Raw genomic sequence first — 15,542 nt, 5'->3', positions numbered from 1 at the left:
TATTTATGCTCTCTCTCTCTCTCTCTCTCTCGTATTTCTTGTCGAGCTTCATGCTCTGATCTGGTCATTATTCTCCTTTAATTAATAGACATGCTTCCAACCTGGGGTTTGAAATTGGATTTTGTATTATACATGATGTACTTCTAGATCATAAAAATGATAAACATGCAGAAAGGATCGATGGTTGCTTTCAATGATGGCAGCATATAAAGAAATGTAGCAAATGTTCAAATCAAACAGAAGTTCTCCGCTGATTAATCAAAGATTTTGCAGCTTTGAGGTGACGCCAAATACTTGGTCAAAACTTTCAAAAAACAAACGTGGTTGGTCATAGATTCGTGAAGCAGAATCAATTGGGAAGATTATTTTGTGTTTTCTTATGATTTAAGATTGGCGCTATCTTTGACCCAATATCATCACCTATGCAGTACCCTCTTAGGCATCAGTTCTATACTACTTGCTCCTTTCACACTTCCTCATGTATATATCTTAAAAAAAGTATTTATATATATATATATATATATATAATGGGAATTAATGGAGGAAAAAAGCTTGTGAACTCATCAATTATTGAAAAATTAGGAGAAAGATGTTATTTTCCTTTCTTTTTGTGCAATACACCATTAATTAATTATCCATGTTAAGTTTTCTTTTTTCTTTTTTTAAAGGAAAACAAGTTTTAGAAAAAATAGATACATATTATATATATATATACACATGACACTTAAGATGAATGCTATACATCAGTCACTATTCACTTCGGTCTACACTTTACAACTATAATTTTATCTTTTTTATAGAGTGAAATGTGAGGTAATAAATAATAGTTGATGATAATAATTTTCATATACTTGGTCATGGTATTAATATATCCATCGAAGCTGGGTCCGATGTCTTTGATATCGACAGAATTTAACCACGATTCACAGGTCAAATTTAACGACAATTTGGATACAATTTCCGGTCAAAACTCACATGCAATGCGCTTGCTTTGCAAGTTATATATTCCTTGGTGATAATGATGGGAGGGCCCATGCAGCCTATGTTTGCTGATCTAGCTAGCTATAAAATCCTTGATCATGCGATATATTGACTGGGCAGCCATGCATGCATTAACACCAACTTCTGTTTGGAAGACATGTACATGTATGTTTCCCGTGAAAAAAAAAAAAATGAGCATTAATATCCAACACGTACGTTCACATAGCCGTACATGATAAACATTTCCTTATCTCAATTTCTTTGTTTTTCATTTGTTCAGTTAAGCTTTGAAGAAAACATATGTCGAGTTCACACAACATTATAATTAGCTATAGCTAGCTTGTCCAAAAGCTCATAAATATTGGCTTAATGTTAATGATCGCTTTAAATATGTAACGAAGCTAGCTATGCCCACTTATTGTAAATGATAAATTTCATTTTTAGTCTAAGTTGTAAATTCCTGTTTAGTCCTCCTATATAGTTTAGTTACTTTCTGTTATAGTTTAGGTACTTTCTGTTTTAGTCTTTTTTACTATGAGTTAGTTAACTCATTGTATATAAATAGATGGTAACCTGATGTACAGTGAAATATTAAATAAAATCAGAAGTATTCTGCTTCTTTCTTCTTCGATCTTTACCCTTTCTTGATTGAAGTTGCATCATGGTACCAGAGCAATAATCTTAGGGTTTTGCTTCGGATTCACTACAAGATCCGTTTTTCCGCTGCAAGAATGGCTAGCTCTTCTAGCTCTTCTAGTTCTTCCTCTGTTTCAGAGGATTCTGCCAGCCCATTTCATCTCCAAAATGGAGATTCTCCTGGCTCGATTTTGGTCTCGAATCTCCTTACGGGAGACAACTACAATAGTTGGTGTAGATCAATGGAAATGGCTTTAAAGGCCAAGAACAAGATAGGCTTCATCAATGGTGCGATTCCCCAACCAGTTGAAGCAGATTCTTCATATCCTAAATGGGATCGGTGTAACAGCATGGTTTTATCATGGATTCTCAATTCAGTGTCAAGAGATATTGGAGAAACCGTTGTCTATGCGAAAACTGCTAAGGATATGTGGGATGAGTTGAAGCATCAGTTCTCTCAAGGCAATGGACCACGGATTTTCCAGTTGCAAAAAGAGCTGTCTTCTTTAACTCAAGATCAAATCTCGGTGAGTGTCTATTATCGAAAATTTAAGTGTTTGTGGGATGAGCTTATGAATTATAATCAAATACCTAGTTGTACATGTGGGGCATATAAAAATTGTAGTTGTGGTGCTGCTCGTATATTTCTTGAATATCATCAACGCCAACATGTAATCATGTTTCTGATGGGGTTGAATGAGGAATTTGCTCATGTTAGGGGTCAGATTTTGTTGATAGAACCCTTACCATCAATTACCAAAGTTTTTTCTTTGGTAATCCAAGAAGAGAAACAAAGGGAGGTTGGTTCTATGGGAAGAGTAGGTTTTCAACCTAATGTAGCTTTCATGAACAAAAGAGTTGAAGCTCCAAAGAATAACACTGGAAAACAACAGTACAGAAGAGAAAAAGTATTGTGTACTCACTGTGGAATGACCAATCACACAGTAGACAAGTGTTACAAATTACATGGATACCCTCCAAGTTTCAAACAAAAGGGAAAAATTTCATCAGCAAACCAAGTTATGACTCAACCCTCGAGTACACCCTTTGATCAGCATTGTATGTCTTTCTCTCAAGAAGAGTATCAGCAACTATTGGCATTAATTCGACCACAATCAACTGAACCATCCAAAACCAGTCATCAGGCAGCTAATGTCCTATCCACATCAAATCCTTTGTCTTCCTTTTCAGGTAATACAGTTTCTCATTCAACTTTCTCATCTATGAAAAATGAGAATTTAACATCTGCTTCTAGCACTTGGATCATAGATACAGGTGCTACAGACCACATTATCCATTCTATTAATCTTTTTACCACAATCACACAAGTTCTTAATACTTTTGTTAAATTGCCAAATGGAGAAAATGTTACAGTAACACATCTTGGTACTGTCCATTTATCAGAAGGCTTAGTATTGAAAGATGTTTTATGTGTTCCTAGTTTTGCATATAATCTTCTTTCAGTAACTAAGCTTACATCTGATCAGAATTGTTGCTTTATTTTTATGCCTGAGATTTGCTATATACAGGGCCTTACCCCATGGAAGATGATTGGGAAGGGTAGAAAAGCAGCTGGTCTCTACTTCTTACAACAATCATCAGACAATACAACTGTTAATTCCATACTTTCATCTAATGTAAATTCCATTTCAGATTCTACTTACCATCTGTGGCATAGTAGACTAGGTCATCCATCATCTTCGAGATTGTTAGTTCTTTCAAGGTCAATTCCAAATTTTCCTTCAAATAAACTTGTACATGAGCATCATTGTACAATCTGCCCTTTGGCAAAACAGAAACGATTGTCATTTCCAGTTCATTCTTACAAACCTAGTTCATCCTTTCGTTTAATTCACTGTGATATATGGGGTCCTTTCTCAATACCTACTCATGATGGTTTCAAGTATTTCCTAACAATTGTTGATGATCATTCTAGATCAACTTGGGTGTACTTAATGAAATCTAAATGTGAGGTTAAACACATTCTTCCAATTTTTTACAATCTGGTTTATACACAGTTTCAGCAGAAAATAAAGTGTATAAGAACAGATAATGGTTTAGAATTTTTTATGAGAGATTTTTTCAATTCAAAAGGGATTATACATCAAACTTCTTGTGTTGAGACTCCTCAACAAAATTCAATTGTTGAGAGAAAACATCAACATCTTTTGAATGTTGCAAGAGCTTTAAAATTTCAATCAAATGTTCCATTAAATTTTTGGGGAGAATGCGTTTTAACAGCAACTCACATCATTAATCACATTCCATCTCATATTCTCAACAACAAATCACCACAACAGGTTCTTTATGGTGATATTCCTTCTTACAATCATTTTAAAGTTTTTGGTTGTCTATGCTATGCTTCTACTTTAAGCAATAACAGATCCAAATTTTCTCCTAGAGCTAGAAAATGTATATTTGTTGGCTATCATTTTGGAACAAAAGGATACAAATTATATGATCTAGACTCTCACAGTTTTTTTGTTTCTCGAGATGTTATTTTCCATGAGCATATATTTCCATTTCAGACCAAAGTTTATTCACAACAGACTTGCTTACCATCTGAGTTAGTATTGCCTCATCCAGTTACAGATCATATATCACATTCTTCCAACATTCCAAATAATAATTGCTTGTCAAATGATTCCAATATTAATTCAGATTCTGTTTCTATATCAGAATCCTTAAGTGATTCAAGTCAAAATCCACACATTCTTTCACTACAAGATATGATCCAATTCCCTCCTCTTAGAAAATCCACCAGACAGCACAAAACTCCTGCTTATTTGCAAAATTATCACTGCAATTTAGCATCTTCAGTAGCTTCTACCTCTACCACATCATCTCCTGGCTCAATTGATATAACTTCAGGTAACAAATACAGCATTTCTGAATTTTTATCATATAAGCATTTATCTCCTTCTCATAGAGCTTTTAGCATCTCTATCTCATCTCAAAAAGAACCTGATTTTTATCATCAAGCTGTTAAGCATCCTCATTGGAGAGATGCCATGTCCATTGAGTTAGCTGCCTTAGAATCAAATAATACATGGACTATCACTGACCTTCCACCAGATAAAAATTCCCTTGGTTGTAAGTGGGTCTATAAAACTAAGTTTAATGTTGATGGCTCGATTGAGAGGTATAAGGCAAGATTAGTTGCCAAAGGTTATACTCAAAGGAAAGGGCTCGATTACTTAGAAACTTTTTCCCCAGTTGCAAAAATGGTGACAGTGAGGTGTTTTCTATCTTTGGCAGCAATTCATAACTGGCATCTAGTGCATTTGGATGTAAACAATGCATTTCTCTATGGTGATTTAGATGAAACAGTCTATATGAAACCACCACCTGGGTATCTTAAAAAGGGGGATACTCGAGTTTGCAAGCTGCAGAAATCCTTGTATGGATTGAAACAAGCATCTAGGCAGTGGAACTCAAAGTTCACTGCAGCCTTGGTTGATTTGGGATTTGTACAATCCAAATCAGATTATTCGTTGTTTACTAAGCAAACAGATGATTGTTTTGTGGCTCTTTTGGTGTATGTAGATGACATACTATTGGCCAGTAGTAACATTTCTGTTGTTCAGACTATCAAAGAGTCTTTAAGTGCACACTTTAAACTAAAGGATTTAGGTCCTGTCAAATATTTCCTAGGGATGGAAATAGCTCGATCCAAAAAGGGCATTTCCATTTGTCAAAGAAAATATGCACTAGAATTGATATCTGATGCTGGTTTATTGGCTTCTAAGCCAGTAAATTTCCCCATGGATTCACACTGCAAACTTTCCAAGTCTGATGGAAAATTACTTGAAGACACAACTGCCTACAGAAGACTTATAGGCAGATTGTTATATCTCACTCACACTAGGCCAGACATCACTTACTCAGTTCATTACTTGAGTCAATTTTTAGAATCTCCTAGAGTTCCTCACATACAAGCTGCTCTCAGAATACTCAGATATATAAAGATGGCACCAGGCCAAGGTATTTTTTTTCCAACATCATCTAAAGTTCACTTGAAAGCCTTTGCTGATTCAGATTGGGGAAGTTGTCCTGATACAAGAAGGTCTATTTCTGGCTACTATGTATTTCTTGGTGAATCACTGATTTCTTGGAAATCCAAGAAGCAAACTACTGTATCAAGATCCTCTGCAATAGCAGAATATCGATCCATGGCTTATGCAGTTTGTGAATTAACATGGTTAAAGTCTTTGCTTAATGATTTTCATCAGTCTCATTCTCAGCCATCTCTGTTATTTTGTGACAACCAAGCTGCACTCCATATTGCAGCCAATCCCATTTTTCATGAGAGAACAAAGCATATTGAAATGGATTGTCACCTTATTAGAGAAAAAATTCAAGCTGGACTGCTCAGAACATTGCATGTTTCATCTTCTCATCAGCTTGCAGATTTGTTAACTAAACCTCTTGGTTCCAATGTTTTTCATTCTTTGCTGTCCAAGATGAATGTTCATAATATATATCATTCATCTTGAGGGGGACTATTGTAAATGATAAATTTCATTTTTAGTCTAAGTTGTAAATTCCTGTTTAGTCCTCCTATATAGTTTAGTTACTTTCTGTTATAGTTTAGGTACTTTCTGTTTTAGTCTTTTTTACTATGAGTTAGTTAACTCATTGTATATAAATAGATGGTAACCTGATGTACAGTGAAATATTAAATAAAATCAGAAGTATTCTGCTTCTTTCTTCTTTGATCTTTACCCTTTCTTGATTGAAGTTGCATCACCACTAATCACAAACATACACAACATGATCAACTTGAACAAATATGGATGGGGCCGGAACGTACTTGTAATATTATATATATATATATATATATATATATATATATATATATATAGAAGCAGACATTAATTTGTGAATATATATATATAGGCGATCGAGCTGAAGTCATTTTCTTTGATCTATAATCTTTTAAGCTTATCGGTTGATATTATGCATATATATAAATATATATATATCACTATAAGAAAAATAAATTTTTATGATTAATTTATTATAATTAAAAGATTATTTACAATTAATTTTAATTATAAATAATCATTTTGTTAGAATTAATTGAAAGTAAGTAGTCAGTTTTTTTTTAAGTAATATATATGTACGAATGTTATTTGACACCGTCGACTTAACTAGCTATAATATTCTCGGATTACTTTTTCTTTAATAGGTGACTAGCTAGCTGCCTATATCATCAATTCCTGTAGTACTTTTCTCATCATGCATGTATAAACGCGCGTTATTAATCGACCCCCTAAAAAAAAAAAAAAAAAGGAAAAGAGAAGAAAAGAAAAGTAATTGTTAGTCAGGTTTAACCGAATAATTCCATGCGAAGTTTAATAGTACGTGCAAAATTTTCTGAAAAGGATAAAACAAAAACCAGAGAATAGCTAGGCTTGAATTCATTAGTAATATTTCCACAAAGACGATGGCCTGCATGCAGGAAGATTGTATGTATTGTTTTCAACTTTTCATATATGGTTGACGAATTAGCTAGCGATCGACGTGAACCTTGGGGTGAGGTGCAGTACCATAGATGACTTCCTTAATTCCCCAATTATGCCGCGATCATGCACGAAGCAAAGCTTGAGGGAGACTAATTAATTAAAGCTAGCAAGACTCAAGATCAGAATAAACCAAAGTACTCGACCTACCTAACTAATTTCACAACTTTTCTGCCATTACCGATCGATCCTGATCATCATGATGATCTTTTAATTTCTTTGATCTAGACTTGGACTACTATTAATGCTTTCTTATGTCAGCTATGAGCTTTATGCTAGCTATAATTTAATGGAGGACTGGCTCCTTCGCAAGAAGCTAGCTTAATTTATATATGTCCGTTTCATGCACTGGAATTAATGCATAATGTGTGGAACAAGACTTTTGATCAATAGTCAATATAGTACTATAGCAGTACTAGCTAGTGCTTCCCATACTTCACGCTTTGATGTCTAATTTAATTTCATGTGCCCAACAGGCACAAAAAATATGATTTATTGTTTCTAATTTCCTTTATTTTTTAGAGCCTTTTTAGGTTTTTAGGTTGCTAATTCGACTCTTCAGCTGTAAAAACTCATGTTTATGAAAAATGGAAAAAAAAAAAGGATTGAGTAGGGTATAGCTACGTATTGTATACTAGCTTGTATGTTCTAGGATAATTATATATATATATATATATATAATATTATATTTAGATAAATGATGTCTAAGTCATAGGATGTGTAAGTCACGTCACGTGTATTCATTTTGAAAAAATTGAATAAATTTAACTCATTAAAATTAATTTTTTTAATATTAGATCCATTTTTTTTTTCAAATGATCAAGTGTGCGAGATTTGCGCATTCTAAAACTGTACGTAGCATTACTTTTATACTTAACTTAATGGCTAAGATCAGTTATGATATGTTTTGGACCAGTATAAAACAAGGAATATATTCAATTCACGTGGCAAAGAAACTTTGGCTGTCTGTGATAGCTTAATAATGATAAAATAAATGCCACACACACATGTTTGGTGATGGCATATACATCTCAAACTTGCATGGATGGATATATATGGTGGGTGTGAATGCAGTACATCAGAGGTAATTAATTAGTAAAAGAATAAAGACCTTCTCACAATAACCCTCCATGGAGTCTAAAACTAAAGCTTCTCTTTTATTATGATGACCTCGTTGATATAAACAGATGTTCTTTCCTGGAAGCAACGCATGCATATACTTTGGCACAAAGTCTCTCTCTCTCTCTCTCACTATCAAAGAATGGTCAAGTTAGACATGTTTTACTTTGACCAAAAATAGCCAGTATAAAAGCAGTAGATCTCAGCTTGCTTTTCCTTTCACAACACAGGGTTAGAGAAGGGAGTTAGATCAGAAAAACCATGGATAACACTTTCCGGCCTAGTTCTAGTGGCTGGCTGCCATTCTACGACCGGGCCGCCATTGATGGGCAGCCAGTGCTTTCTCATGGAGTACAGATCTCGGATGCTACTGTGGTCACGACCAGCGTCGAAACTGACACCAATATCTCGAGTCCAAGCGGCAATCCATCGAAACCTATCCGCAGGAGGTCTAGGGCTTCCAAAAGAACACCAACCACCCTCCTCAATGCCAATACAAGCAATTTTCGAGCCCTGGTGCAGCAATTCACCGGTTGTCCTAGCACAGCCATCTCATTTGGGAACCAAAGAGGACCGGTCAACTTAAACTTTGGGAAAGCGAATCAAGAAAACCAACGAATGGTTACTTCAGTAATGGCACCCTTTGGGACCAATTATCATTATCATCAACAGTCGCAGTCTCAGCAGCCAGTACTTGCAGATGATCATCAGTATCAACGCCACAATCAACAGCAACAACTGCTGCTACAGGAGCAGCAGAGTATGTATTCATTTGGCAACAATATTTCTAGCGATGTTTTTGTTTCGTCCGCCTCTAGCAACGCCCCTAGGCCCAACGTGGAGACTGCTGACGGGTTTGCCGCAATGGACGATAATGTTTTTTTTCATGAACTAACAATGGATTCTTTCTCCAGTGATGTTAAGAATGAGGGTTTCTTTTAGGAAATAGTAGATTATATAATTAGTTTGTAGTTTGTTGACTTTCAGATCAATAGTCTTCATCGTCGATCGATCATCAATCAGCTGTGTAAATTGTTGTTCTGCGTAATCCCATAGGATTATATATATATATATATATATATATGCTATATATTATGAATATAATATATGCTCTCTATTTACATACCTTAAGCATGGTACTAGCTGATGTATTATTTTCTGTTTGATCTTTCTTCTCCTTGTTCTTGTTCTTCTTTCGTTAATTTTTATTGTCTTTTTATGACTATTTCGATAAATAGCCCGTGAGTTCATATGTTTTCTCTCGCTTCTAGTACGCATGCTTTAAAATAGAGAAAAGTCTCATAGGTTATGAATCATATAACTGAAAAAGTTGGCCGTGTTCCTGTTGAATCATCTTCTAAAGCTCTCTCTTTCGCTTTTCCCAACTTCATATATTTTCTGTTATTTGCTCTAAGCAGGGCGTGTAGGATGATGCATCCCATCAATTCAGAAGTACATACATAATAAATGAGCAACACGTACAAGTTATTTAAGGTTTTAATTTGGTCGGAAATAACAACAATAATTTGACAGCGGCAAGCAATATTTCAATAACAGTACTACTGTTGTTTTCACAACTTGTTATTGAAAAATTTCAATAACAGTACTACTGTTTTCACAAGTTATTTTCACAGCAACAATATATCAACTTATCTCATTTAATTATTATAATTTTTTTAAATTATCACATAAAATAAAATGAAAAATTCAAAATTTTCAAATTTTAAAATAAAAATAATATTAAAAAATATATTTTAATAATATTTTATTTTACTTTTAACTTTAACTTCAATTTATTTTATTTATAAAAACAAACGAGACTATGACGTCATTCATGACAATTTGTTATGTATGCACCCTATATACGACGGTGTTGATTTTGAACCACAAAAATCCATTACATTGTTGTTGAGTTCCAAAATCAAAGCAATATATAGTAGTACTGCAAGAAAAGCCTTTTCTCATGATCATATACGATATCCAGTACTACTAGTGCATTTAATTGGTATTTGCAGGTCTCTTTATACATGTCTAATCGGTGTCACCATAAACGGAGTAGTCAATAAGATTGACTTCATGAGTGAGAAAAGGGGTGAACGAAGGATTGAAGTGCGCGCAAATTAAACTAGTTCGAGGGTCGATCCAAGAGCTCCATATAATATATATAAATGCATGCATGCGTCAGCCATCAAAGAAGATATTCTGTTTTATACAAAAGTCCAACCTCATCTTAGTTGATTTTCAATCTTAGGACCGGTTGCCTCTTGACTGGGCAAACCCTAATGATTCATGTTTTTAAATCATCATTAATATTGTCTATACCCAACAAAAAAAAAAAAGGGCGGGGAAGAAAAGTCAATTACGGTATGTTTTCGGCAACGACAAAAATAAATGCAATATATATATAGCTAAATGATGAACATTCTTTAAGATCATTGATTAGTATTTTACTTTATCAGTTCACGTAAACAATTTATACTTCTAGCTAGAGATGTTTACGAATTAAATTAGTATTTTATGAGCCAACCAACACATGGGGCAAGTAGACCCACTATATATATATATATATATATATTATATAATATTATTGCTTAGAAATAAAAACCCCCCACTATAATATAATATTATTGAATAAATTTACCTTTTCAACTTTTTTAATTGATCGTACCGGATTTCTAGATCACGACTTGATACTGTTTGTCATCAAATAATTACGGCATTCAAACAAATTAATAGCTACACTAGATTTGCACCTGCAAATCAATATTATCACATTGGAAGCTCCATTTTGTGCTTTTGGGCGGCTTGTATATATATGGGATGGCGTATAGGTCCGGTTTGGATGTAAAAGTCTTCTAATTTATTTCAATTCATCTAATTTAATTATTATAATATTTTCTTTAAAATTTTTATACAAAATATAATAAATAATTCAATATTTTCAAATCACAAAATAATAATAATATTAAAAAATGATATTATAATAATATTATATTTAACTTTTAACTTTCATATTAACTCATCTTATTTCAACTCACTATCCAAATTTCTCGTAATTAAATGCAAGTTTGACCCTATTTTATTTTATTATATTTTATTTTTGCTTTTAGCTCCAAATTGAAAACTTGCACTATTAGTAATGATCAATATTTCCAATATTTCTCAAATGCAATCCATCGGTAAAATTGGAGCATATTCTATATTAATTCTAGCATTGTACAATCCCCCATATGTATGTATTGATCACGATCTAAATCATCAAGTGTAGGCGAGGTACTAGACCAAGAGGGGAACAAAGACTGATCTTGTGTTGATCATTGATGCATGGGTTGCTGAATATTATATATTGCATGGTTCTTTTGTTTTTATCATTCAAGCTAGGAGTTTGTCATGGATTCAGATAACTTTGATATTTTTGTGATCCGTGATATTGGAAAAGAGTTCTTCTATATACAGTCGTATACATAAAGTCCTTGCGCACTCCTATACAGATAATCCATGTCAACTCCCTTCAATGACCAAAACGTCCCTCATGTTCTCGATTTTACCAAAAATCCCTTTGCCACTAAATTCATTTCTGCCTAACAAGCCTGCACTCCTCTCTGCCATTTGAGTTTCCTGTGTATTCCACTGACATCGACCTGCTCAGCTCCTCCACCAACGTCGGCCTATGCAAATCCTCCACCATTTTCAGCCTGTGCAGCTCCTCCACCACCGTAGATGTCCTAAAACAAAGCTTTGCAACAACTGAATTCCACCCAGCCCATACAACCAAAATCTCCCTCTACTAGCATTGAATGGCTCATCTCCTCCAACACTCTTAGATCCTCATTTTCTCTTTCCTCCATCAGCTCCTCTCTCTCTCTCTCTCTCTCTCTCGGTGAGATCCAGCCTCAGATCAGCCAGTCATTTCCCACTCCTCGGCCATACCATCTGGACCAAGATCGACTATTCTCCTCCCCTGAGCTTCGTCATTAGATTGAACAAAAGCCAGAAGCTTGTCGGCCATAAGAGATATATAAGCATAGCTCAAACATAGAAAGAAAAATGAGGCCATCATACAAATGAGCATACCAAAATGAATTCCTTTTTTCTTTCGCTAATAACTTTTCAATCGAAATGTCAGCAAAGTCAACAAGTTATGATTTCCATCATCTCACTAGATATGGCCTTCAACTCCATGAAAGCACTAAACTCAAGCATCTTATTAAATAAAAATAATGCAAGGGTTCTGTTTGTGTGAATATGTAAACGGTGACAGTGGGAAGCAGTAATAGAGTGTAAACAAGAATGAAGTGGAATTGCATAAGAGATGTGATAAAAAGCAACTGAGAATTTCAAATTGCCATTAAAGTACTCCTAGGGATCCCTTAACCTCCAAAATATGAACAATATTCCTTCAGTTTTTTCAGATGATTCTTCACCGTGCCTCTTGAAGTACATATGGACGCAGCCATAACAAACTGCTCTAATGATATTGAGACACGTGAAAAATAAACAACAGAATGAAAACAATGTAATTGAAAGGAATTGTAAATAACATAGAAATTGACCAAACGACATGCTACTTTTATTACATAAACAACTAATAGTTCCCGAGCCCTTAACTGGCTCAAAACGATGCGTTTCCCTTCTTCCTTAAACGGTACGCTTCTGCATAACTCAAAACACTGCATTTTTAGTTGCCCCTTTCACCTTAACTCTTCAGTTCCTTCTCCACAGAACACAACCCTTTGGACACATCCATCAGAGCTCCCTTCATCGTTCTTACTTCTCTTCTCCAGAGAGCTCCCTAACAATTCCCTCCCCTTAAAACACATTTTCTACAAGGTGTGGGTAAAGGTCGCGCTACTTTCACAGTGCTTCCCAAGTTTTGTTCTTTGAAGCCGCCTCTACCCATTTGATGAGGACCTCAATGGTGGCTTGATGGCCTTGTTTTTTGAGCCTCCTGTTGACGATGGCCTCTAGCTCGGGTAAGATCTCACCTTTAACATTTACTGGTGGCAATCGTGGCAGAGGGTTGATGTGATCACCCAGTTTCAGTTTCCAGCATGAGACGTGAAAAACTAGGTGGATCCTGGAGCTGCTGGGCAGATCAAACTTGTATGCTACATTTCCGATCCATTGAATGATTCTAAATGGCCCATAAAACCTTGGCGAAAGTTTGAGATTCTGTCGAGCTGCAACAAATTTCTGACGTTAGGGCTGCAACTTGAGGTAAACCCAATCTCCCTCTACAAACTGTCTTTCTGTTCTTCGTTTGTATCATTCTTGTTTGTGATGCTTTGAGATTTTGCTTGAGTAATGATTTCAATTGTTCTCTTGTTCTTAGTAAACTATCCACTAAATTGTTTGAGGAGGTGCCTGGTATGTAGGTGAGAAGCTTAGGTGGGTTGTACTCGTAGAGTGCTTCAAAAGGTGAAGTCTTTGTGGACATGTGATAGGATGTGTTATACCATAATTCTGCCATAGACAACCATTAGGCCTAAGAGTTAGGTTTAGCCCCTGCATAGCATCTGAGATACCCCTCTGGAGTCTTGTTAAGAAGCTCTGTTTGCCTATCTATTTCTGGGTGATAAGCTGAGCTGTAGTGTAGTGTTGAGCCTTGGAGTTCAAATAGGGATTTCCAAAAGGAGATGAGGAAAATAGGGTCTCGGTCTGAAACTATGGTCTTGGAAAGACCATGAAGTTTGAAGATCTCTTGGAAAAATTTTAGGGCCACCCCAGCAGCTATATAAGGGTGAGACATGACTATAAAATGGTTATACTTCGTCATTCTGTCGACTATTACCAGAATAATAGTAGCCCCTTGTGACTTAGGTAAACCCTCTATAAAGTCAAGTGAGATGACCTCCCAAGCTTGTCTAGGAATAAAGAGTGCATGGTTGGAGAATGCTTGGGTACAACATCTGTTTTGTTGAGTTAACAGATGTCACATTCCCTCATTGTCCTTTTAATATCATTTTCCATCCCCTTCCACCAAAAGTCCATATCGGCCCTTTGATAAGTTTTAAGAAAACTTGAGTGTCCAGTTCGAGGGTCTTCACATATAAACTTCAAAACCTTGGTCTTGAAGGCAGATTGAGCATCTACTACAATTCTCTCCTGTTTAAAGAGTAATCTCTGTTGCAAAGAAAAACCCTTAGGTACTTCTTGATTAGAACTGGATTTAGTCAGTAACCCTTGTACCTTTAGTGAATTAGCATAAGTGTCTTTCAACTCATCAATCCAACGAGGGGTGGGAAAAGTAATAACTGCTAGTGAGCCTTAGTGTAGTTGTTAGATTCATGTTTTCAAGATAAGGCATCTGCCACCTTGTTTTCTTTTCCATTTTTATGTTCTATGCTGAAGTCATAGCCCATAAGCTTAGTGATCCACTTCTGCTGGGCAACAATGCCCACTTTTTGCTCCAATAAAAATTTTAAGACCTGTTGGTCTGTTTTGACTTTAAAGGCCTGGCCCAACAAGTAATGCCTCAATTTTTGAATAGCTGTGACAAGAGCCAACAACTTATTCTCATAGGTTGACAGATTCAAGGCCCTTCCCTTCAAAGCCTTAAGGAGGCTATAGGTTGCCCTTACTGCATGAGGACAATACCTATACCCCCTCCACTTGCATCACACTCTAAAGTGAAGGGTTGGGAGAATTCAAGCAATTGGGGGCGAAGTCACTGCAATTTTGAGTTCCAAAAAAGCCCTAGCAGCCTTGTCATTCCAGAAAAATGAATTCTTTTTAAGAGATCAGTGAGGGGTGCTGCAATTAAACCATACATTTTGATGAATTTATGGTAGTAACCTGTTAACCCCAGGAAACCTATTAAGGATTTTGTGTTTTTAGGCACTGGCCACTCCAACATAGCTGCTACCTTTTTAGGATCAAGCTTAACTCCTTTGCCAGTCACTATGTGGCCCAAGTATTCAATCTCAGGTACCCCAAATAAGCATTTAGACCTCTTAGCATATAAGCATTGGCTAGCAAGAGTGCTTAACACCTGCTTAAGATGTCTAATGTGTTCCTACATATAGCTGTTGTACACCAGTTTGTCGTCGAAGAAAATCAACACAAACCTCCTAAAAAATGGTCTAAAAATCGTGTTCATCGGCCCTTGAAATGTCGAGGGTGCATTGGTAAGCCCAAAATACATCATCAAAAACTTGTAGTGGCCTTCATGTGTACGAAAGACCGTCTCATGAACATCTTCAGGAACCACTCGTATTTGATGATAACCAGACCTCAGGTCTAGCTTGTAAAAAACTAGAGAACCATGCAGCTCATCCAGTA

General features: G+C 35.6%; 1 protein-coding gene across 1 annotated transcript; it reads left to right on the top strand.

Annotated features, from left to right (window-relative positions):
- The first annotated feature begins 8,471 nt into the window (after positions 1–8,471).
- On the top strand, positions 8,472–9,403 carry LOC121264177 (VQ motif-containing protein 22-like). Its single transcript, XM_041167246.1, has one exon. The coding sequence runs from the start codon at positions 8,523–8,525 to the stop codon at positions 9,201–9,203; it is 681 nt and encodes a 226-aa protein (XP_041023180.1). The 5' UTR covers positions 8,472–8,522; the 3' UTR covers positions 9,204–9,403.
- The last annotated feature ends 6,139 nt before the right edge of the window (positions 9,404–15,542 follow it).

Source organism: Juglans microcarpa x Juglans regia, chromosome 5D, assembly GCF_004785595.1.
Source record: "Juglans microcarpa x Juglans regia isolate MS1-56 chromosome 5D, Jm3101_v1.0, whole genome shotgun sequence".
Lineage (NCBI taxonomy): Eukaryota > Viridiplantae > Streptophyta > Magnoliopsida > Fagales > Juglandaceae > Juglans > Juglans microcarpa x Juglans regia.
The sequence above is the reverse complement of the archived record's forward strand: the minus strand, read 5'-3'. Positions and strand labels throughout refer to the sequence as shown.

Excerpts from the sequence above, each read along its gene's own strand:
- LOC121264177 (XM_041167246.1), top strand. The coding sequence starts at position 8,523 with ATGGATAACACTTTCCGGCCTAGTTCTAGTGGCTGGCTGCCATTCTAC.